The following is a 24927-nucleotide window of genomic DNA, read 5'->3' as shown; positions in this document are numbered from 1 at the left end:
AAGCAAAGGAGAAAAACAAACAAACAACAAAAGAACCAATACTTAGTTCTGAAAGGGGTATTTTTATTGTGCTACATCAGCAGAAATCTAAACTGAACAATACACATTAATAAACCAAAAATATCTCTGGCATGTAGACTAGACATGGAGTAGTCAAAATGACGCAAACAATGATGCTTTAGAAGACAAGACAATCTGCACTGCTGAAAAATTCAAAGCAGCAAGTACAGATAATCAAGTTCCATCTAGCTAACAGTTTCTCTTAGCATGAATGAAAGAACTTTAAGCTTTGTTAAGCTGATTATTCAGCAAAATAGAAAAAAGCCAAGTTTATTTTTAAGAAGAGATCTAGAGCAGATCACCAGTTATATAGCAAGGAGTAATACTCCTTTTCCATAAAGAGCTTTGAGCTGTCTACACACCACTTCTGTTTCTTTGTTCTTTAGTATTTAAGGCCACGGTATATTTATTTATAACACACTGAAGGACCTACTGCATTATCAGTGGAAAGCTGCTAGTAATATAGAGGGCTAAAAGCATTTATTTTCAATCAAAAACAATTCAGAAAGGTCTAAAATTGTAAGGAACATGAGAAAGAACAAAGCACAATTTGATCGCAATCTGGTACGCTGAGTCAGTGCTTCCTGACTCCTGCACCTTTGTAATAGTAAATTTCTGACAGTCAGAACACAAGCTAGTATGAAAAGATTAAAGCACTATGACATAGCCAGCAGAAATAAAAGCCTCTTGACTAACAGAAGCATTGAAGCACTCAAAGACAAGGTAAAACAAAGGTAAAAGACAGCTTACTTTTTACATCTTCCACAGCTGTACATGTTATCACCTGCAAATATCAGGGAGAAGACAAACAACCATTATTCTCTAAATCCAAATAGTTATCCTCCAAGTACATACACTTGATATATGAAAATTTCACAGGAATTTATCTTTGGGTTGCACTGAGTATTTAAGCCATAAGAGTGTTGACATAGCAAGTAAATAAAAAGGTTCTTAGGTTTTATGCTTGTGATTATGAAGCAGTACAGCATAACATAAAGAGATGAGGATATGTAATTTAAAAGGGAAGTAATTCGCTAGGTCCAAATTAAGTATTAATATAACGGGGTTTGAAACTTTTATGACCCTTCAGTTGGTATCATTTCATTAAACTAAATTCAGATTTACTTGACATGTCTAAAGGAGCTTTCACAGGCATTTCTTGCCTCAAATATTCAGATGAATGAGCAGCTTACCTTTTTAAAAATGAATGATCCCATAAGAGCAAGGAATGACTGTATTACACTCTAACAGGTGGCCTTTGCTTAATTGCGTGAAGCGAAGAAGATGTTAATCATCTTATTATGATTAGAGGAAAAAATATCAGAAGAAACATGTTCATGTAATTGACCTCTTACCCTTGAGCTCATCTCTGGCGAAAAAGGCAGCAAGACAATCTTGTAAGGTTACAACTGGACCCCAAAACCAGCTAGGAACACATGAGACAACAAACCTGAAACATCATTGATAGAAAAGAAAGAAAAACAACAAATGTTCTGCCAGAAGAGCAGAAACTGGAATTTCAAAATAGATTAAAAAATAGAACAAGGTAAATATTACTTACCTTTTGAAATATTCCATAAAGAAAGCTATCCATCCCTGGGGGGCATACGCTTCTCCACATGACCCTGTCTTGACTAGAGATGTCTGATGACTTGCAGAATGGAGTTTAGCAAGATCTTCCTTACCTGGAATAGGCAAGGACAGATCCTGAAAGGTTTCCAGGGTTACAGACAGCTAAAGAAGAAAACAAATGAAACAAAACAGAGTTAAGATTGAAGAGAAACTGAATTAAACTGACTATTGTAAAGTTCATCAGTAACTATTAAGTCACTGTGTAGTTGAAAATTCCACTAGGTAGCAAATTAATTATAAATAAGGAGATGTAAGAATTCATTTCTAAAAAAAAGAGGAAGAATAATTAACATTGTAGAGTGAACTTGCATACTGTTATCACTGAAACTCTTCAAGTCATTCTTAATTATTTGTCTTCCCAGTAGTCACACAAAACACTATGATTTTTGCCTCAGGCTTCTGTTATACAAGCTAGTTTCAGAAAGCTTCAGCCCATTGTTTTGACAGTATTTTACTTTGACGTTATCTTGACCTGATGTAACTGGACCCACTGCAAAACAGACCCAGCTATGCATTTTCTTGCTCCCATCCTGGATTTTAGTGATCACATTTGCTTTTTTGTAGCTGCTATTACTATTTGAGTAAACAAGTATGAAACAACTGAACCTTCTGAGGAAATCTGTCACAAAAGAATAAAGTTACCAGAGACTCAATGTATTCATAAAGCTGTAAGTATCTGTATTGAGGAAAAAAAAGCATGTTAAAAGCTAGAACTTCCCCTTCTTAACTCACCCGATCGCAAGTCAGGCACTGTACTGAACTTATTATAGTCCCATCAAATATATCAGAGATAACACTCCTGTACTTCTTGCGCTTCTTCCTTTTTGGTGATGATACAGTTGCAACTATAGAATGACAAATAGTAAATGCCAAAAGTAAATCAAGTGGGTTCTGATTTCCTTCAACTTTACATAATATAAAGAGAGATCACACATATCTAGGATTAAATTCTGAACCAAGCCCTATTTTCTATTTACTAAATATTTCTTAGAAATTATACAACCAGATTACTGCTAGTACCAGGCAATTCATGTAGGTTCCTCAAGCAGTTTATGGTGGAAAAAGACAAGAAAATGTTGCCTCAGTTTAAGTAAAACTCAAACTGCCAGTCTTGAAATCTACAGCCTCCTGCTGTGAGATTCATCTTGGCAGGAATCCCCCAAGGTACAAACTCTAAAAGGCAAGTTCTGACATTTAATTTGATCACATCTTTCCACAAGTTTTAACCATGTTGCGCTGAAGAGCACATACACAAGGTTATTGTATCACAACACTGGTGGCAGTGACAGGGTTACAGTAGACTAAACTTATTACTAGAGTCCAGCCTAGCAAGTGTTTATTAAAAAATAAAATTTTTTTAAAAAAAGTAAACCTCCAAGCATAACATGTGCTCTCCCTCCCCACCCAAATCCACTACTAATTAGGTAAACACACCAGAGCATTCTCGTAGGCTCTATAAATTACTAGCATGGTATGCTAAAATAAAGACCACAAAACCTCTTTTGGAGTCTGAATACTACCCAAGAGAAGGCTGAAAAGTCTTGTAGGAGTCAAAGACAAAGTCTGTCAAAATGGTGACAGCCAGTAACAAGCAGTAAGCCACGGAAATAGCGACAGAAAATTGAGTTATCTTTCTAACTAACTTCTCATGCATTTCCCCTCTTTCCAAACTAGTGCAGTTGAGAAAGCTGTCTCAAAGTACTATTCCATCTTCACAAAGTAGAAGTAGATCCTATTGATGCATGCTTTGAAAGAATCAGAATTTTGTGGAAGTAAAGGGAGTTCTATTATATGTCCAGTTTACATAATGCTCCCTCTCCCCAGTAGGGATTGGGGATCTAAAAAATCCTGGAGAAAAATACTGCATTGATATGCAAGACACAAGAAACAGCAAAATGAAAACTGTAATACAGACCAATCCAGTTACAGGAGGGAGAAAATAAAGAGCCTATACCTTTTTTGTGGACTGGTGCCAGCGAAGAGCATGATGAGAATGATTTTGGTGGACTGTTTGATAAGCGGGTGTTCATCCCTTCATTTGATGATGGGGTTTGGGCTGCAGATATATCATTCACGTGGACATCATTGATGTACTCTGCAATTAATATATGCATTATTTCATAAATTCTACCAAAAAATTTACTGCACAATGAACAGACACAATGGTCATGCAATTAATTTAACCTGTCAGGTCATGAGACATTTAGGAATGTAGCACCATTTCAATTCACGTATGTTTTAAGTAAAGACCAAAATCCCAAACCCCCACTCTCTTCTGGGTTACCTGAAACCTTACCCAGTACAAATCTTTAGTTTTTCAAGAAATTCAAATTTAATTCAGAACACCTAAACTGAAAAGTAAATTAGAAAGGTGTATTGCCTGAAGTAAACCTACCTACCCTATTTGACCTGTACCTCCCTACGCTATTCTACAGCTCTTTTCCACTCACACAGATATTCCGGCTAAGAATTTGAGTATTTCAATTGCACATTAGCAATGTATTACCTGAGAATCTGCTGTGTATCTGTACTTTGACAGTTCCTTGATTATTTAAGAATTCAGTGGTCTCTGAAGCAGTATTTGTGTCTTTTTCTAAGTCTTCTATAGAATTTGCTCGTTTAAGCTTGTTGTTTGTTATTTTTTCTTTCTGCCAATCTTTGGATGTGACTGAGTTGTTATCATCATCCTGAATTAACATGGTTGTCTCTGCAGGATCCTCTAAGACAGGTTTGAAAATAGTGTCATTTTCTGTCTTATCACAGGTACCACAGGATTCACACGGCTGAAAGCCTACGTCTGACTGGCTCTTGTCTTCTTCCATACTGTCTTCAACACTTGTCGGCTGGGCATCTTCCAGTTCTACAACTGGTTCTTTAAGTTCTTCATGAAGCAAATCCATTAGACAACGCAAAAATTCTTGTGCATCCTAGGATTTTAAACAGGTTTTATGATATTATTCCATTATGTTTGGAAGATATTAAAGTCATATCAGGAAAAGATACAGGTAACTAAAACAAAAGCTATAGCTAGCTGTTAAAGAAGAGTAAGTTAAATGCCTCTGCCTAAGGTCTGAAGTTCAAAAGAAATTTCATTTCCAGATCATGTATTTGTTTCCAGATAATGTATTTGTTTCCTGCGTCCATTTCTTGCATGTAATCTTATTATATGAGTTTCCTCCAAAACACTTCTATTCCCAAAAAGCTTATTTCAACAACTTAAAAAAAAATAAAATAAAAATACTGCCATAGCTTACAGGAATGATAAATGTAACTCAAGCAACGACTACAGTGTGGCCAGACCCCAGCTCTGCTGGTAATGGAATGTTTTAAGGACGGTTTTTTAAAACCTTATGCCACATCTTCAGCAAAGCAACCAGAGCCTTGTTTTCACTGGGCATGGTAGTACTTTATTAAAAAGTATTATGAGGTACTTATCCTGTCTTTCCAATTGCATCACACTGTCAACAAGATTTTAATTCTTCTTCTCAAGCCTGGACAAGATTCCCCAACTATCAAGTGTTTCCACAAAGAACTGTCAAGATTTACTACAAGTCTAATCTGTGTTTTGAAGTATCTTAAGAGGCACCAAATTCAACAATCCACATAGCAGTTTGGTTCCTGGAAATAGAGAATATCTAATAAAACAAGCGTGGGAGAAAACAATACCCTCTCCTTAGCAACTATTACTGGTTCTATTTTCTTCTATTTTCCTTTCTGGATTTTGGTTGTTGATGATAATAATTTCTGCTGCTCGACATTACCATCCATCACACCAATTACTTACTAAGCTCACAACTGCAGACTAGAAAACATTTTTTTTCTTAAAAACTAGAACAATTAGATTTGAATTTTGGATTCTGGGTAATGGAAAAAAACGTCAAACCTAATATGCCTATTTGCTAGTAATACTTTTATTCAAAAAAAGAGACTCAACCTTTGAGACACAGCTTAACTGATAAACATTCTTCACTGAGCAAAAGAATTCCTTTTTCTGCCTGAAGATTGGATTTGGCTACCCAACTGGGTGCCCAATTTGTGAGGCTGGGCAATAGGAGAGTGTTGGTCATGAAAGACTTGCTTTGTTTTAATTGTTGCCATGAAACATACTAAACATACAACTGAAGTCTGATCCAGGCAGAACCTAAAAGGGTTCTCATTAAGTGTTGCTCTGCATGGAAAAACACGTTCTCAGTGTTCAAAGCTGCAAGAACCAAGTTTCCATACAGCTTCTTTTTAGTTATCAGGATTGATTTTCTACTTTTCCAGAAATTCATGTGGCTCTTCAGAAGCCCATAAGTAAACTAAATCCCACTGAGATTACTATTTAAACATTTACTTTACAGCTACATGCAGTATTTGAACATTAAAACATGTGTTCTAATCCTCCACCCCTCAAATATTAAGCATGCTAGCAGAATTCCTTTGAATAACAGCAGATTCCTGGAAGATCTTCATAAGCATTTCTAATTACAGGGTTTAAATTCTTCCTCTAGCCAAAAAGCTTTAAACAAAGTACTGCAAAACGTATGAATGCAGCAAGGTACTGAAGGATCAATTGAAGAATGCCTTTACTATGTAATAGTCCATGCCTACTTAGAAAGTTGCCGACCCAAGTTCCTACAATACTGCTTACAAAACACAGAGCGGTGCATTTGGTTTTTAAAAGATACTAAATGAAAACTGGATACTGTGTACTTAGATTTAAAAAAAAACATAACTGGTAGATTAATATTAAAAATCTATCATATCCTTTTTTTATTTTTAAACACCTTTATTTTGTTTTCTGGGACATGAGTTATTCCCGGAAGCTGAAGGCCTTTAAAGAATTTGATATAAATGAACAGAAAACCTGATTTAACTGTTGATGTTTCCATTTCAGATGATCTACATTTGAAGCATATAAAGTAAAGTTTATGTTGCGATTGCTTTTAACAAATACAGGAAGTGTGGTATCTTAAATATCAGATTTCAAAGTAAGAGAGAATTTTACAGCTTGGGCAGATTTGAAAGACACCAGAAAGTTTTACCTGTTGAGAGTAGCCTCGAAACGTTGGATTAACAGTTTTAATTCCTTGAAATAAACCAGTAGGAACAACAGAACCAGGTCTAAAGAAATAAAGTTTTAAATATGTAAGTATATATAAAAAAGCAAGCATTTAAATGGAACTTTCTATCTTTACTGGGATCACAATTTTGCCTGCAACATGTATAACACCAGTATTAATCTTAAACAAATAAAATATTGGTACTGAGTTATTAACTATACTTTTTTTAAAAAAAAAATAAATCTGTCATATAACAGAAATAGAGACTATCAAGCCTTTTAGGCCACATTTCTTGCCAGAGAATTAGATGACAAATCAGGCATACTCTTGGCACTATGCACAATTACTGTTTTTTTACCTCTGTACTTATATTTTGAAGTATTTTCTTAGACAGAGAGAACAGAAATTCCATATAAAGAAATATAAGAAATTGATAAGACATTGAGACAGAATGAAGGACACAGAGAAATAAAGCAGTTGAACATTTTAGATGTATTTCTGGTACATGTAAACATTTTTGAAAGCGTAATACTACTTTGTATAGTATTTATCATCTACTTGTTGTTAGAACTTCCGTACTAGAATTTACATCAATGATTTGTCCTATCTTTGGTAGCTATGGAAACGAACAGGTTATAAGGAGTGTTTTAATCTGCAACTTAGTCTTTCCTTCCGTAATTTATAAGAGTAATTCCGTGATACACACAAAATAAAAGTTAGAAACCTGGGAAGGATGCATTAATCTGTCCTGACTTTGGAGTTTATTTAGAATCATTTAATCCCCAAAATGATACAATACCTGCTTTTGTGCCATAGTTCTGTCATCAGCTTGAGGTAACTTTTACAAATTGCTGGTTTCTTATCTGTTCGGGCTAAGCCTCCACAGTCAAGAAAAAAGTGTGTCAAAGGTGGACTGATTAAAAAGAAGAAAATAGAGTGGGTTTTTTTCAGGTTGTTAAAATACAAGATGAAATCTGCACTTCACACAAGATTACTGAGGAAAAAAAAAAGTGTAATACTACTATGTAATTGAACAATTCCATTTCCTACATCCTTAAATGCTGCAACCATACATTTCCTAGTAGAACAACTTCAGCAGTACAGCAACACTGCTCCTCAAACACTTCCTGACATTTGTTAAAGCACCAGACTGTGGGATTCAAATGCAAGGTGATTTTCCCTGTCTACGCTGCCCTCATGAGACCCCCACGTGGAGTACCGCGTCCAGCTCTGAGGCCCACAACATAACAAGGATGTGGACTTGTTAGAATGAGTCCAGAGGATGGCCACAAAGTGGGCTGGAGGACCTCTCACATGAACACAGGCAGCGAGAGCTGGGGTTGTCAGCCTGGAGAAAAGAAAGCTCCAGGGAGACATCAAAGCAGCCTTCCCTTACCTAAAGCGGATCAAAAATAAAGTTGGAGAGGGACATTTTCTTAAAGGGACATGTAGGGATAGGACAAAGGGGAATGGTTTAAAATTGAAAGAGGGTAGATTTAGATTAGGTGTTTGGAAAAAGTTCTTCCCTGTGAGGGTGGGTGAGACACTGGCACAGGGTGCCCAGAGAAGCTGTGGCTGCCCCATCCCTGGCAGTGTTCAAGGCCAGGTTGGACAGGGCTTTGAGCAACCTGGTCTAGTGGAAGGTGTCCATGCCCATGGCAGGGGGGTTGGAACTAGATGAGCTTTAAAGACCCTTCCAACCCAAACTGTTCTATGATTCTATGATGATTCTATGTTTGTAGGTAGGTAATTTATACTTAAATGATTTATCTGTTTACTTCATACAGTTTTGCCAACTCACATACTCTCTCCATTCCCTTCAATCCCCTTTTGAAATCACAGTCCCTCAAATAGATTGGACTTTTTTTTGTCCAAGAAAAGAGATATCCCAGCATAATTACAAAATTTGGCATTTCTCAACTAAATAATTTCCTCATTATTAGATGCTTTGTCTACTTTTTTACCTTCTAAAGAAATTTTCTTTAGTTCTCCTCTCCCTCAGCAAAGGATCTCAGTGAGGTCTACTTAGCCCTGGATCCTGTCATGGATTTCAGCCAAAGCAGATGCACAAAGCATTTATGACATATACCCAAGTACTGTCCCTGCCTAACCATTTCTAGTGGGTTTATATCTTCAGCTTTTGTAGATTTCTCCTTTATGAACTTGTCTGGTATCCTCATGGGATGACAAGATTTTGTATTCTAGCAATTCCTGAGATGATTTAGCATAGAGTGCCCCAGATGTATTGTTTGTAAGGGCTGAATTTGGACCTTTTGATCTTAACATTTCTCTCTGGTTTTAATTAGGGGTTATGTTTATGCATTTGCTTTGATTTCTTCTCTAACAGAAAAGAAAACACAATCCACAAATTTAATAGCTTTTATCAGATTTTCTTCTTATTTCTAGAACTGCATATATTTTTTATTTAGGACAGTGAAGAACTGTAATGAGACAGGGAAAAAGCCGAGCAACCCATACGCCATAATACTTTTTTTTGTTTCCTATCAGTAACACAATTGTTTGTAGGATATGACTGAGATTTAACAAATACATGTATTCTTCCATAGTAGTGCAGCCCTTCAAAATCATTAAGTCCATCCTTAGCAAATGCATGAGTAAGCAAATATAAAATACGTCTACAATCATTTTCCTTACCAGTTGGAAAGAGCTTGTAAAGCTGCATTCATATAACAAGTGTTTCCAATATTTTTTAATCCTGTTAGACCTGAAAAACAGAATGAACATTCAGCAAGTCTGTTAATCCAATACATGTTAAAAAAAATACTTCCTAGAAAATACGTACTAATTAAAATACTTGTGTAACACTTCTGATGCCAATTATAATGCAGAGCTGTAACTAAAAGAAACATAGGACTCCTAAAGGAATACTAATCTACATAGAAGTACTAATTATGTGTTCTGATTTTGGCTGACTAAAACACTTCAGACAAGTAAATTGTATTTCATCTCACTAACTTTTGATGTTTTATGACAGCCACAGATTGCAATTTAAAATGTTTATCAATATTTATGTTTTACTTGAACTTTTTATCTGTTTTTATCTGTTCAATAAAATTTTTGCTATGCTTCATTCACAGCCATATTTACCAAAAGGTTCTCAAAAAAGATTTAATTCTTCTGTCTCCAGGTCATGCTAGTAGTCAGATTACACTAAACATTCAAAACCCACTCAGCATGTGATTATTCCAGAATCAAAATGACCTACAGTCTTTTTCTATACCAATTACATACCCTTACTTTGAAACACAAACTGCTCAGTGTAGCTTTCCCCACAGAATTTATTTTCAAGCCCAGACTTTTTACTTTCTTTACTGATACACTCATGTAGTTTTTCCACACATGTAAAAGATACGATTCATATATATTCTTGCAGTGATTATGGGGGCACAGAAAACACTCTCTAAATATTTGAGGAGAGGCTATTTAAACCAGTCATAATTATTATATGATCTCAGTTTAAAAAAATTACACTGAAATACTTGCTATTCGCAGCTACTGAAGTGTTTAAATAATCTGTTTGTTTTAAAATAACATTGCTTTTGTATGAGAAAATGATGACATTTATAAGCAAAGAATCAACAAGACTGGAAAACAACATAATCAGCAGTCAATACCTTTGGCTCTATGTAATCCTTGAAGTATAGGACACACCCCAATCATTTTAGTACATGGCAGAAAAATAAAATGTAGTAAGAAAAACCTTTTACATCTATAAAACAGTTTGGTAACTTCAGCTGAATTTTCTAATACTCAAAAGTTAAAAATGACGTTTTAGAAGATTCTTCTATCTGCCTGAATGGAAATATAGTCCTGCTTCCCACATCTGAACTTGCATTCTGTCCCTTCTGATTTCTGCTGCAAAAAGGATGGTCATTCTTACTGGAACTGAAAAGTAAGAACAGTTACAGGATTTTTTATTTTACTTAACAGCAGACGATATATCAGGAAGATACTCTCACTGCAGTTCTCCAGCCTGCTGTGTTGCAAGTAAAGCTTTTGAATAGACTTCTTTTTTTGCAAAGATATTCTAATGTTTGCTTCATAAAAAGCATTTCAAAAACATTTTTAAGAACAAAGTTAAAACAGAGCTAAAGAAGTTTTTCCTTCAATTTGAGGAATGTATTAACACAGTCACACCAATATTACTGGGAACTTCAATGCATTTCTACCTGTATATTACATTCCCAAAAATATTAATAGGACAAGAAGATACACAAATACACAAATTGGTAGGAGAAACTAACTGGGAATAAAACACATGGTTTAATGATCTAAGAGCAGATGGTAAATTAGTGGGGTGGTGACATATTGAGAAAGACTGTGCCAGACAACAGAAGGGGCAAAGTAGTTTTTTTAGTGGCCAGTGCCAGCAGGTTTAGGAGAGATAAAGCTGGTAGTAGGTAAGCAAAGGAGAAATGAGATCCATTGCTGTGGTTTAACCACAGCCAGCTATTAAGCACCACACAGCCATTCACTCATTCCCCCATAGCGCGATAGGGAAGAAAATCATAACAGTAAAAATGAGAACATTTGTGGGCTCAGATAAAAACAGTTCAATAGGTTAAACAATTGCACATATCCTTTTTAAAATGATCAGTACAAATTTGAGATTTGTAAGAAATAATTATGTTCTCTTATGAATTAAGAAATAAAGGCTTCGCTGTTCGGGGTTTCATCCACTCTCATTTTCATCTTTACAACAGTTTAATATTAGGGTGGGATAACAATTTATACCAGAAAGTTTGGCAGTGCATAAAATCCATTACTGAAAGGGAAAGGGAAAAAAAACCCAAAAACAACACCAAAACACACCCCCCCCCAAAAAAAACCCCAAAAACAAAAAAAACCCCCACACCGCAAAAAAACACCAAACAAAAAACCCCCACAAAACCCCAAACAAACAAACAAAAAAAAAAAAAAACAAACAACCCAGTAAACCTTTACTGGGATACCACAGGCTCAGAAAACGGTTGGTAAAACGCAGGAAAGCATTCAAATCAGGAATCTTTTAGGACAAGAGAAAATATTTTATATGTTTTATAAAATAAAAAACTGCTTTCACCAGAGTGGCTAGAACACCAGCTGCACTGAAAATTACTCCAACATGCATTTTTGTTTTGTTGCTGCCTGCACGGTTGCACTGCATTTATCACCACAGCCTCTGCTCTGAAGGTAAGTAAAGATTGCTTCCACTTAGAAGAGAAGATTGTTCCACTTAGAAGAGAACTAATATATAGCTGGAGAACAGACTTGGAGAAATATAAACACGATAAAGGTCAATAAAGCACTGGATTTTGCTTTCATTACCTCTAGTCTTTAACTCATCTTCTTCCACTTCTATATCCAGGTCATCAAATACAGCTGCTAGTGGAATCTTCAGTGTGGGATTACTAGGTATTTTAAAATCCTTATAAGGACAAAAAGAAAAAAAAAAGTGTATTTACTTGCATTTATAAATTTTCCTCTTAATTAAGCTTCTGTATAACTTCACGAACAAATCTTACGTGAACACATTTTGAAATCTCACTGCACATGAATAATAGGATTTCTCAGCTACCCTGAGAAAGTTTACTAAGGAAAACCCCACATTTTTGTTTTCAGATTAGCAGTGACAACACTGCATGATTTTATGCCAACAGCTGAAGAGTCAAAACAAAGCAAATTACAGTATTTCTTTTCTTCGATAACAGACAGTAAGCCAGCACTGAAAAGCTAATACAGTAGTCATCACATAAAAGTTAAGTGTATATGTTTTTGATGCCACCAGATGGCTCACTACATTTAAGGAAGACAAATGAGACCATTGGAAGCAAAGTATACTAATAGAAGAACAAAATATTAGGCAGGCAGACATCTACTGCATGACAAGCTCTTTGTGAGTGCATCAATAAAAATTCTAAATAAAAGGGTTTACAGACTTTATAAGTTCTATTTTTTTTCATGTCTGCTTTGCTAAATTTTTTTACTTTAACTTGTCTGCAATACTACTTAATCCTTTATTCATTATCTTACTCATCAGTTACTATCTTGATTGTTAATAAATGGGTAGTTAGGAATAGCTAAGCACTTTTTATATGGTCTTGTCTTTGATGCCATAATCGTCTAAACCACTACAACCTTAAGCCTGTGTTTTACTTGACTAATTTGAACACCCCTGATACTGGACGTATTTTTCTTCTTGGCACTGTTCTAGTGCCACATTCTCCTGATTTCTAGTTTGAAATAATAAGTTTAATAGCATTTTTCTGATTTCTAGTTTGATACATATTTTTCCACATGAATCTAACACAATATATTTGTCATTCTACACCAAAATTACACACACATATAGAATATATACAGACTACTTTTGCCTTCTTAGTAAATTCTTGTATAGTAGTTAAATTCTTAACTATACAGGAGTGTTTGTGTGTATAACACTCCACCAGAAAAAACTTTCCCCCACACATATACATACACAAAAATCAAGACCTTTTCAGTCATTTCTCAAAACTGAAGAATAGACATGTTTAATCCTCAGAAACTAAGTCACAGGAATCCCTTTAAATGTCTTATATGACTAGCTGAATCAGATTAACAATTAGCATATATTTCACTAAAAATACTCTGGTTGTATGAATGAATTTGTATCTTAGGCAAGTATCCATAAACACATACGAAGGCATTCTGCTGCTCCTTGAAAGTTAGCCAGCGATTACTCTAATGAGTTTTGTAAATAACATTTTCAAGAGGTGACAGAATAAGGAAGAACACGTGAACTGTCCCAATCTTGCGACCTTAAATTTAACCCTGTGCTTTTTCTGTACCTTACAGTTTAATGTAGATTACAAACTACGAGACAATAAGATTAAAAAAGCACTCTTGGGAAGCATGCGGTACACAGGGACAGAACACAGAAGCTGGGCACTGTCTTTCCAAAGAAATTTTATGAAAATATAAATTAATAGAAGTTCAGCCACAAGAAAGGAGGAAAATGACCAGTGTCTCATTTGGGAGAAGACACAATGCTTAATGCAAAGCTACAGCTGCTTTTGTTTCACTAGGTTAAAAATACCTGCACACTATTTTCTTGTGCTTGGTGAGAGAGTCTTGCATTTTGTAGTGGAGAATGAGATCCTAATTTTCTATCCAGGAATACTTCCTTACTACAGGCATAACACCAAACACGGAGTGTAGTAAGGTTGACAGTCAGACAGTGTTTTGTCTCCTAAAACAGAACAAAAATCAAAACCATGATTCAGAAATTTAGGATAATACTGCTACATGCAAGCTAGAACAGAAACATTAAGATTCTACATCTTTCAACAATGAAACAAATATGTTAGAATATTAAAAATCAGCAATTACTGAAATTGTAGCAAAAACTCTCCAACACTCATTTTTAGTACAAGTCACTAATCAGCAACAAGCCACAGTCAGAATCTAGAGTCATTGTCATATCTGACATGCCCCTGTGTAATTACAAAAATAAGAAGAAAGCCTGTTGACAGAAGTGTTACAATTCACAACAAACCAGTTTTCCAGGAATGTCTCCTATTGGTGACAATGGCAGCTGCCTCCTCTATAATAAGGGCAGTGTCTGTTTCTACAGGTTTGCTGTAGGAAATCCAAGCTATTTAAAAATCAATCAGAACAGTAAGATAAGATTCTTAGTTCAGTTGCAGTACAAGGTGGTCATATAAAAACATACATTCCAGACTCAATTAGTTCTTTGTTGACAGCTTCATACTGTGAAGCAATATAGAAATTTGACAGATGGGAGAATATTTTTATTGTTCTAAGGTTCATCTTTCCTTTTTTAACCTCTTTGCTTATTGTAAGGCTGTATACACAGCTGCTATCATCCTCCAAATACTTCCACCAATCCTTCCTGTATTTCTTCCTTGTATATCAGCATCAGCCAGATTTATAGGCAATGAGGGATTTACTAGAAATTAAGAAAATATTACAACTGCCGCAGGATGCCAGAGTTCCTCCTCCCCTCATTTTCCAAGGCCTTGTACAAGAACTGTATTTTTAATATAAACTGTAGGCTACAATTTCATTAAGTAGCCCTCTCCTTACTAAAAACCATCAGATTACGTCAATATCTCAGACAATTTTGATAATGCTTGATATGAATATCAAGAATATGATTGATTCTGCAGGTTCAGCTGCATAAATAATTACAAGTCTTCAGAGCAACAGCTTATTAATTTTATTGAAGTGGGCACAATGAACTGATTCATGTCAATCTTGTTTCTCGCAGTGCGTTTGAGATGTTTATTGGGGGGGAAGGCAATCCAGAAGAGGGCTCACTATCCAGAAATTAAAATTAAGTAACAGGAAAATCAAGACAAGGATGTCATCAACAGATAGAAAACTACCCATTCCCTTTCTTACCTGGTAAGTAACATTCTAAACCAGCATGTAAAACAGGAATAAAATACTGTAGAAAGCCAAGAGGTATAAAATTGTAGGCAAGAAAATCAAGGACCATCAGTTCCAGTTCTACAATTGCACTACAAGTAGCTCATATACGTATGTATTGTAAAAGGTTTAGAACTGTGATTCGGCTTAAACAGTTGTCTAAATAAATATTATTCAGATAGATTTATATTAATGCACTATCAATTTGTATAAAAATGTACTCTTCTCAAGGCCCTGCCTGGGGAAAAAATCAGGAGTGGTGGTACAATGCAGACATAAAACACATTTCTGGTAAAACCCTGGTATATACTATTTGTTCAGTGTGGAACCTTAGATGCATTTTCTGACCAACAAACTGTAAATTGGAGGTAAGAATTTCATTGGAAAATCAGCAACTGTGAAATGACATGTTAATAAAACTGCCATCCCTCTGTCCTCAGTGTATGTGTTAAGAGAGAATGGATACATCTCATTTGCTTCATTTGAGCAAATGTTTCACTTGTACATGTGTGTGCACAGAACAGACAGTGAGTTTAAGACCCAAAGAGACGCACTCAAGCTGTCCAGCCTTCCCAGAACTTGGCATGCTGGGGAACATAGTGCACACACTCCACTGCTCCTACCAAGCTGGATCCAAAAATCAGGGAACAGCAGGAAAGGACATGCTTGGCTCAGTCTACAGTTTCTTCAGCTGTAGCCACTGGAACAGGGAGCATAACGCAGCAACAAAGCACCTGTTTCTGGTAATTTATACTTCATTACACCTGTTCAGCTCTCATCTCCATTAATCCAACTTCCATCAGGCAGCCACAATTGTAAAAAGTTAGACTGAATGGTGAAGTACTTCATATGAGTGGAAGTACTCAATCGTTTGTGCATCTTGAAAATCATCACTAATTGTTGTTCTTTTTTTAATTTTCACCATGTTTTTTTTACAGACTACAATGTCAGAATTACGTAAGTAATTATGCAGCTGCAAAGAAGACTATAAACTCACACACTCCTAAAGTAATAAGACCTGCTTCTATAGATTAACAACATTCATAACAAATGAAGCTTCCAGTTGCATTAACACAGGTTATTGACTTCACCAAAACAAGTAAAAAAGTTCTCTAGTTCACTGCTTCTAGTAACCGTATTACTAACAAATGCACATACCTGGGAATGGGTAGTACTGTGATCAACGTAGGATTCACCACAGCCAACGTATGTACATCTATTCTGTTGAGCAAGATATGAATAAAAACACAGAATTAAAAAGTGGTGCCAAACAGGCTTACAGAACAGGAATATACTGCCAGACCCTTTAAAATTCATTCATATTTCAAACTTGCAGAGTGCTATACAAACCAAGAGACATGCATACTAAGTGTTAAAATAAGTATCACCTAAAGCAACTAAGAATGCTGCAAGATTTAACCCAACTCCTCTCACTGGTGAGCAATGTTAGATGTTTAATGGGTTTGGAATATAATTTTTTGGCCATTTTAATATATTTATTCATATTAAAGTCAACATGTATTTGTTACAATTTATGATTTGATAAAGATGGTTACAGAAAATACGAAGTTATCCAGTGTCTAAAATACTGAATTGCAACAGCCTCAGACACGTTCATACAAATATGCGTGAATGTCCCTATCTGCAGTGCCTATTTATCAGAGTATTACTTCACAATTAATTATGCAAATAATTGTTGATTTTAACTGTGCTAATTGCAAAACATATTTGGCTGAGTTGAGTGTGGAATCTTGCAGCTGCCAATCTTCAAGCAATTCTCATTAATTTCTCATTTGCATGAGTCAAGACAATCAGGAGGGTACAGCATGTTATCTGTATAACTAAGCATGTTAATTTATACAATCAAATAGCAGCTGAACACAGTCAATTTTCTATATTAAATAATCACAGATATTTGTTAAGTTACAGATAATTAACATGCTGGGATCTCACCATGTTTTTCTACTGAAAAAGGTGAAGACAAGATGCCAATTCATCCAAGAGGAGATACATCACAGCATGACACTAAGTGTCCTACTGCAATTACAAAACTCTCCTATGGAAATGTTGGTATGAAACTGAGTATTTCAGTAACAGTTTAAGAGCTCTAGGTGAGAAATAAAAAACATATTTTAAGCTTCACAGTGTTTCCCCACCTGTCAGGTTGATGCATCCCTGAACACCTCTTCCTACTCCCAAAAGAGGTTTTGTATGTCATTAAAAACTTCAAGACATTAAGAAATGCACATTAAACACTGGTTCTTACCCTCTTCATTTCTATGTCTTATTGACAGAAGGAGCAATATAATCTCATCTCTTAACTGTTACCCTAATCCACTAAAAGGAAACTAATGAAGTAGATTTTTAAAAATCCTCATACATACACCTAAAGGTTGGCATCTCAGCCTACATATCTTCATGACAGGACTTAGACAATAGTTGCCAATATATTAAGTCAAGCATATGAGAATTTCAGTCTCTGGAAACAGCTGTATGTCTGAAGAAATCACAAGACATCTACAAAACTAAATTAGTTACATATTTTCCTGTTGGTATCCTAGATCAATCAGAAACAACATTTTCAGAGCTGTTTTTTTTTTTTTAATACACTGAAAATTACACATTTTGTAGACAGCAAGAAGCATAAGACAAAAGCTTATTAAAGTAAGAACTAAATAACTATAACCATTGTAAAGACTGTAAAAAATCACACAAAGTTTGAAGAATGATTATATAAACTTCTACAAGTTTTAAAAAAAGGTGGGCTTTCTTCGTTTTGCTTAAGAATACAAAAGTCAATGTATTTTTATGCTGTAAAAAGTCAACACTTACTGCTAGATAATATTACTACAAAGGCTAAGAGAGACTTAAGAAAAGAAAAATCAGGAATAATATATTATTTTTCAGATCTACATACGTGGGAAAAAGAGTAAATATTTAAGAGCCAAAAAATATCATAACTCAGAAAGAAACCTTAAACCTTACTCGATACTCTTAAACTACAAGAAATCGGTACCTGATAGAGGGTAAATAATTTTAAAAATAAAAAAACTGCACAACAGGTTTTGCTTTTAAATAATAAAGAAACTAAAGAACTTCATTATAGCTGTTTTCTTAAAAAATAATCTCAACTTTATCTACAGATGACTAGAAAATGATCCTACTATAGAAAAGAACAACTTACCTCTAAGCATGCCCAAAGGTTGGGTCCCCTGACTTTACAGTCCTGACAAGTGCCCTATTAAAGTTACACACACAAGCAAAGTATTATTTCATTTACTTTCACTAGTAAGCCACAACTTCTAGACAAAACAAGAAAAACACTGGAAGCTCAGTACCAACTCAATAATCTAAAGACAAAACAAATGATGTGTTGACAGCCAACACAATTTTTGGGTTGCTTCAAATAATCTTAAGATCAGAATATTCTTCTACTAACAACCTGGATCTGAGTTTTCATTTTAAACCAAAAATTGTTCTTCTAAATAAAGCATAAACATATAGCATACAGCTGTATTATTAAAAAAACAAACAAACAAACAAACAAACAAAAAAACTGGTCTTCCCCATAAATTTATTGGAAACAGAAATGAGTGACAGAACTTCAATAACTGCCTACTCCTGTTTGCAGAAAGTCAACATTACCTGCAAAGGTTTACAAAAAAGATGCAACATTAGAGAAATGCTATACCCCTCAGCAGCAAATTCACTGTTACACTTTTCAGATAAAGAAATTTAACACCACGGACAGATACCTCCCAGCTACTAAAATAGGTTACAAGATCTTTAATTGTTCCATTTATTAATGCTAGCTGGAAACCAAGAGTTCAGGAAGGGGCAGTTTCTCAAACTGTGGCTCCTCCTTCAAAAAGTGAACTGTTTTCCAACAAAAACTTAAGTATAAATTTCTCTGTTAGAGTTTCTACTTGGAGTCAAGTCAGTTATACTATATTACACTAACATTCCAAATAACTGCTACAATGTCAGTGGCTGAAAATAAAGCTCCTCTTGCTGTTATGCTAACTCTTTAAACTAATAATTTCATTCAAACATTACTTGCATTGGAAAACACTGCTGTGAAAGATAATCTTTAAATGTTAAATACTGAAAAATAGTTTTTCAGTTTTATCAAGTCCATAATTCTTCCTGCACTTAATGTAAACCTCACTATTCCAGTACAGAAGATTTAATCCATGCATTTTATAAGTAGTAATACATGACAAGACATGTAGCTAAAATAAGTGACCAGAGTTAACTGTGACAGAAAGAAAGTAAGCTGCTACAACTCACATGAGATTTCTGTATCAACTCCTCTTTTGTTATTTCACCAACTGATTCCAAGTGTGGGCAATTGCTGCTGGGCGATGACATTTTAGAAGCTGTATTTTCTACAATCCTGTAGCCGGGATTTTCAAAAGCAGAGAATCACTTGTCAACAGAAGCAATAACAGGTAAACCCCAATTCCTTGCAGGAGGCAGCAATATTAGTTATCTAATATGCAACATACACATAACTTTTGAAAGAATGTGCCTTTTTAAAGTAAGTTAGTATAAATAACTTCATTAACAGTAAGTGAATCCAATGGTTCAAATTAAACACAGCTGACTTCTAAAACTCCTGAGTGGAGCAGAGCTGTTTTGGATTACTTCCTGGGATGCGACACAACACTGCTGAAGGGTGCTTAAGCTGTGAAGGCTAAAATACAGGAGCACATGCCTTGTTTGTCAAAGGAGAAGGAAACTTTATCTTGGTTTTATTTATTTACAAAGACTCATTCTAGACTCAGGCATATGATATATCAAAAGCAAACCGAAACTTGCAACTCACATGTAGTACTGAACACTTGATGAGCTTTTCTTTTGTTTGAGTTCTCTCTGTCCATACGAGGTCTCTGAGGCAAACACAGAAACTTATCAGAAAAAGAATGCTAAATACAGTTGTTTTGTCATTATCATTTTGATAGTTGCACAGAAGGCCATGATGTTTTACAGAAACAAAATAAAGAACTCTGTAATGTTGCCCTCATATAAATACTCCAATTGCCACACGCAGAGAAGAACCTTCCAATAACTTTGCTTGTTTTACCACTTAATTACTATGAATACCTCAATCTCTCTAAACTACAAGAAACCTTAAGCTTTCTTTGACCAATTATCTGTCCAAGCTATCATTCTTTTATCAAGACTTGCAACTGAACTTCTAACTCAGTGATGCACACTCCTCGATCTGTTTGCAGCCATTAGCACCATTATCAGCATCTCCTTCCACTTCACCCATTTGCTTTGGCAGCTTTACGCTTGCTCTTTCCACTATATGACCAATCATGCCTTCGATTATTAAGTAACATGGGGCTTTGATAGCATGGGGGAAAAGAAACTTTGACTAATACGTCTCTCAGACACACTTCCCAGTGACTTGGTTTTTACTTCCATTGCCTTGGAATAAGATTGCTTTGAATCAAGAGTCATTTCAGTTCCCTTTGGTCATCAAATGGGGTTTTTTATATATGCGTGTGTACGTGTATAAATAGTCTATATTGTTCCTATAAACATTCCTTTACAAATAGTATTGTGCATTATTTGTATAGGAGTAATATACAATACTTTATATAATTTATTATAGACATGCATGTATATAACTGCATCTATATCTTCAACATTTATATATAAAAATATATAATCTTGTGCATTATGTATAAATAAAGTACACATATACTCAAATGTGTGTATCTTCCAGTGTTTTTGAGTATCATGTTGACAGCTGTTCAATAAAATATTTAAGAACTAATCTCACAAGACTGGAAATATTACAGTAAATTAATAATTCAGTATTTTTTTCAAGATGAGGTCTAAATTCTCTTCCTGGACCAGTGGTATGACATTTAGAAAGCATTACTCAAATATAAGCTGCAGATGGAGAAGTATCTCCTCAGTTCAGTGTCCATGTGTAACCTATGTGAAAGACATTTCAGATATGAAAACTATAGTTTTTCAGGCAAAACCTCCTCAACTTCAGTCACATTAGTATGCTGCTCTGAACTGTAAAGTTCCTTTTCAAAACAGAAATGGAAACATGAATGCATGTTTCATTTTCCACATTTTGCAATGTCTGTTAAAACATTAAATATGTACAAGGGAGTTTCAAATAAAGCCCTGACAACCTTAGAAAAATTCAGTGTGAATTAATGCTGATTTAACACAAGTGCTTTACAAAGACTTATACAATGGATTAGTAAAGCTTTAGGCTTATTTTTTTTAATGTAAGAAGCTTTCTGACTGCATTATTCCATGTACTAGAAAGCAATGAATGAAGACTTCACCTCACGCTACCAGATTTGTATTTAATAGCTACTTTTCACACCCAGAACCGCACAAATCCAAACCTACAGTGCTGAACAAACCCAACCCCAGGACTTCTGCTCATACTGGATTCTGTTTCTTGGTGCAGTCTGCACCTCGCTTCTCATAATAATGATCAGAAAGACCAAATCATGATAAAACTCATGTCCCACAGATGTGGTCCCTATCCCTGCCCATATGGAGAGCACCCCTTGTAGAAGTCTACTTAATGTTACTGATTCTTTATATGTTATTATATTGGCAAAGCTGAATGGCCTTTCACTTTCTGTTAACAGAATTCTTACACACTTCCTTTCACCCTGTAAGCAACCATGATAACTCAGTGTACTGCCGTGACCTTGGCAGCTTAATATACCTAGCTGCAGTAACACATTTTGTAAAATTTCATGTTAAAGTCTAAAGCTGTATAATTAATTTCAAAGCCATGTTTCATCCTTCGTCTAAGTCCTAGCAAGCCCAGCGTAAGCCCCTCCCTTGCTCACTGCCCTTCCTCCATTTCACCACTTCCTACTCTATCTGAAAAGATTGCTTATCTTCCTCTACCCATGTATCTCATTATCACATCCTCTTTTTCACAAGCTTCTGCATTGTGCTGACCTCATCCAAAAGTCGCTTCTTTGCATATTCAGTAATTAAAAATAATCTACTTCTGTAGTTTCTCTTACAATCCACTTTATAGTCCTGTTCTGAAGGTGGAGCGTAACCCCACTTCATGCCCCCAGTCATACGTGATAGTTTATACTGGTAAAGTACCTAGATACCTCATATGAACAGCTCTACCAGGTCAGAAGAAAGGTCCATTTAGCCTAGTATCCTATTTCTACCACTGACCAAAAGAAGACATCCACAGAAAAATAAAAATTTTACAAGAATACCTAAGTTCCCTGAATACTTCCCAGCTGAGGCTTCCTGAACCAAAAGTTTTTATATTAGAAAGACAGAGAAAGGCTCTGGAAAGCATCCGTATCATTAATTTCAGCCTTCATCACATTGCAGAACTCTAAGAATTCCTGTCTCAGTAACAATTTTCTAGACAGCAACCATGTCCAATGGTCACTTCAGGAGGATTCTGTGGTCTCACAGGAAGCTTAGAAAAAAAAAATCACAAACTGAAAACCATGGACCTACATTATACAGGATGCAAGAAACATTTTTGTTTCCGTGTGAGGCTAACAATGTAGTAAAACTTGACTGGGATTAGAACTCAAGTTTTCACACTAACTGTTCATTATCATATTCATGCAATAAACTTCTCATCAAATGTTTCCCATATATCTGGGAGAGAACATTGCAGTCTATTGCCAGCCTCTTCATTGTCTCCACTGAAAGGTTTGTTTCAGCTCACATATCTCAATGCATCATACTACACCAATCAACTAATGTTCAAAAGAAGGACTTCCAAGACATTTTTGCCTAGTGCATGCATAGAGTAATACTTCAAAGGAAAACAAACAAGCAAAAAAAAAAAAAGCCCGTAACTCTTATCTTGAACTCCAGTTTGGGGGGTTTTGTTCCTGTTTATTCTTTCATTCACTAAGAAAAAAAACCCAAACAATTTGCTCACGTGAGCCAGAGAAATGTGAACCATAATTTAAAGCATCATGACCAGCAACCTATTTAATACTCAGCAGAATTCCACACCATCACAGACTTATGTGGTGCACACCATTGAAGACCTACAACACATGCAGAAAAATCCCACCAAACACTAAAAGAATTCAACTGATCTTGAAAATGGTCTTAGGCTCATGCAGGGAGCATATTTCCTAAAGAAACATAACAGAGTTTAAATTATCTGCCTAGTTACAGTAATTAAAATTTCCACAACTGTTGAAATAAGCAAATATATATCTTTATTCCACTGATATCCCTAATATGAAGCCATTTTAACAGACCATTTTACAGGGTTCAGTAAGCAAATGCTGGTAGAATATTTTAAGAATAAAAGAATTATTGTGAAGGCAGCAATTACCTGAAGCAGTAACTGTATCTTCATTATAGGCTTTTATTATTTTGCCTGTACAGGTCTGAATAACAGCATGTCAAACCAATAAGCTCCAAGTTAAGGCTTATTTGCGCTCAAAGTCATTTTACTAGTGATGCATTGGAACAATTTAACATTTATTTTCATTTTATGGCAACAAAGTAGGAGTGACACAGGGGTGCAATGTTGTTACTTGGAATACTGAAGAGCTCTGGAACTTCAGTAAGTGTTTATTATATAGACATTCTTCATACTTCAGAAAAAACCCACCAGCATTTACTCCAAACTATACATGCCCATTGAAGCTACATCCTGGGACGTACATACGCAGATTTTTAAGATGTACCTTTTTCTATGAATTTTCTAAAGAACTGTGTTGCTCTTTAAAAACTCTACTGGATTCTTTGACAATTTATTACAGAAATTAATTCAGCATAACAACACATGAGTAATGCTTTCACCAAACTTGAGAATTCCTAGGTTAAGAAACAGAATCATAAAATACGGTGGGAAAGGACCTTAAGATCATCTAGTTCCAACCCCCCCAAAAATAATAGGGAATATTAAGGTTAATTTCACACACTAAATTCCTTCATATTCTGTTTATCAGTAGGTGGTTTTGATTTTTATCTCACATCCCTCCCTAATTCCTACTTTTTTTAAAATCCTTCAATTCTAAACAAGAGTATCATATTCAAAAGACAGCACCAGTCCTAACTCTGGTGGGAAACTTCCTTTGTCTACTTATAATAAAACCTGATATTTCCCAGTAATGACAAATGCATGCTCAGTAAGCTGATGAAAGACACCTGATCCTTCTCTTCAGGCACCAAGAACTATCCACTCAAGCAAGACACATTTTTTTTAAGCCTCTTTCATTAGTGGTTTGTTTGTTTGTTTGTTTTTCCTGTCACAAAGTATTGTTTCCAAAAATAAAGGATATACAAAAAATACTGGAGTTGAGATATACCGTCTTACAGGGTTAGACGTTTTTCCATTTATATTGCCTTTTAGGGTATATAGACCATCCATTCATTTCTTTCTTCCACCACTTTAAACCCCAACTCTGAAACCCATTAGCTGACCTTTATGTTCATAAGAGGATATTCCTAACCCAGGCTTTGCCTGCACGCAGGAGAAGTCCACAGTGATTTTCCACTGGGTGCTATAGCACACTTCTTTCTCCAGTCTATTTCATCCCTCGTACGTGGTGATCTAAGCGTGTAGATACCTCACGGAACGGAGTAATTTACAAGTAAATTACAAGTAAATTACTGGTTTTCGGAACCGCATCCTTGAAGCCGCACTGCTTCAGCTTTAGCAGGTATTTGCGGAGATCAGTTCCGGGCTCCCCGGCCTCAGCATGCAGGCGGGCGGGCGGGCACGTACCAACCCCCCTGCCGACCCACTGACCCG

General features: G+C 35.5%; 1 protein-coding gene across 2 annotated transcripts in view; it reads right to left on the bottom strand.

Moving 5' to 3' along the window:
* The window catches only part of USP33 (ubiquitin specific peptidase 33), a 33789-nt gene extending 14230 nt beyond the window's left edge, over window positions 1–19559 (bottom strand). Inside the window, exons 1-14 of one of the 2 annotated variants that reach the window (XM_010018180.1) lie at window positions 19458–19559; window positions 18352–18405; window positions 16326–16388; window positions 13813–13965; window positions 12066–12165; window positions 9393–9462; window positions 7537–7650; window positions 6720–6798; window positions 4199–4619; window positions 3647–3787; window positions 2425–2537; window positions 1622–1794; window positions 1416–1510; window positions 811–844 (exon numbers count right to left, since the gene is read on the bottom strand). In XM_010018180.1, the coding sequence (XP_010016482.1) occupies window positions 811–844; window positions 1416–1510; window positions 1622–1794; window positions 2425–2537; window positions 3647–3787; window positions 4199–4619; window positions 6720–6798; window positions 7537–7650; window positions 9393–9462; window positions 12066–12165; window positions 13813–13965; window positions 16326–16388; window positions 18352–18405; window positions 19458–19538 (1691 nt within the window). In that variant the 5' untranslated portion in view covers window positions 19539–19559. The remainder of the gene's footprint in view (window positions 1–810; window positions 845–1415; window positions 1511–1621; window positions 1795–2424; window positions 2538–3646; window positions 3788–4198; window positions 4620–6719; window positions 6799–7536; window positions 7651–9392; window positions 9463–12065; window positions 12166–13812; window positions 13966–16325; window positions 16389–18351; window positions 18406–19457) is intronic. The other variant, XM_010018181.1, reaches the window with a different exon arrangement.
* Window positions 19560–24927: the final 5368 nt, after the last annotated feature.

The sequence above is a fragment of the Nestor notabilis genome, unplaced genomic scaffold (genome assembly GCF_000696875.1).
Source record: "Nestor notabilis isolate BGI_N333 unplaced genomic scaffold, ASM69687v1 scaffold13367, whole genome shotgun sequence".
Classification (NCBI taxonomy): domain Eukaryota; kingdom Metazoa; phylum Chordata; class Aves; order Psittaciformes; family Psittacidae; genus Nestor; species Nestor notabilis.
This window is presented reverse-complemented; position numbering and strand designations above follow the sequence as displayed.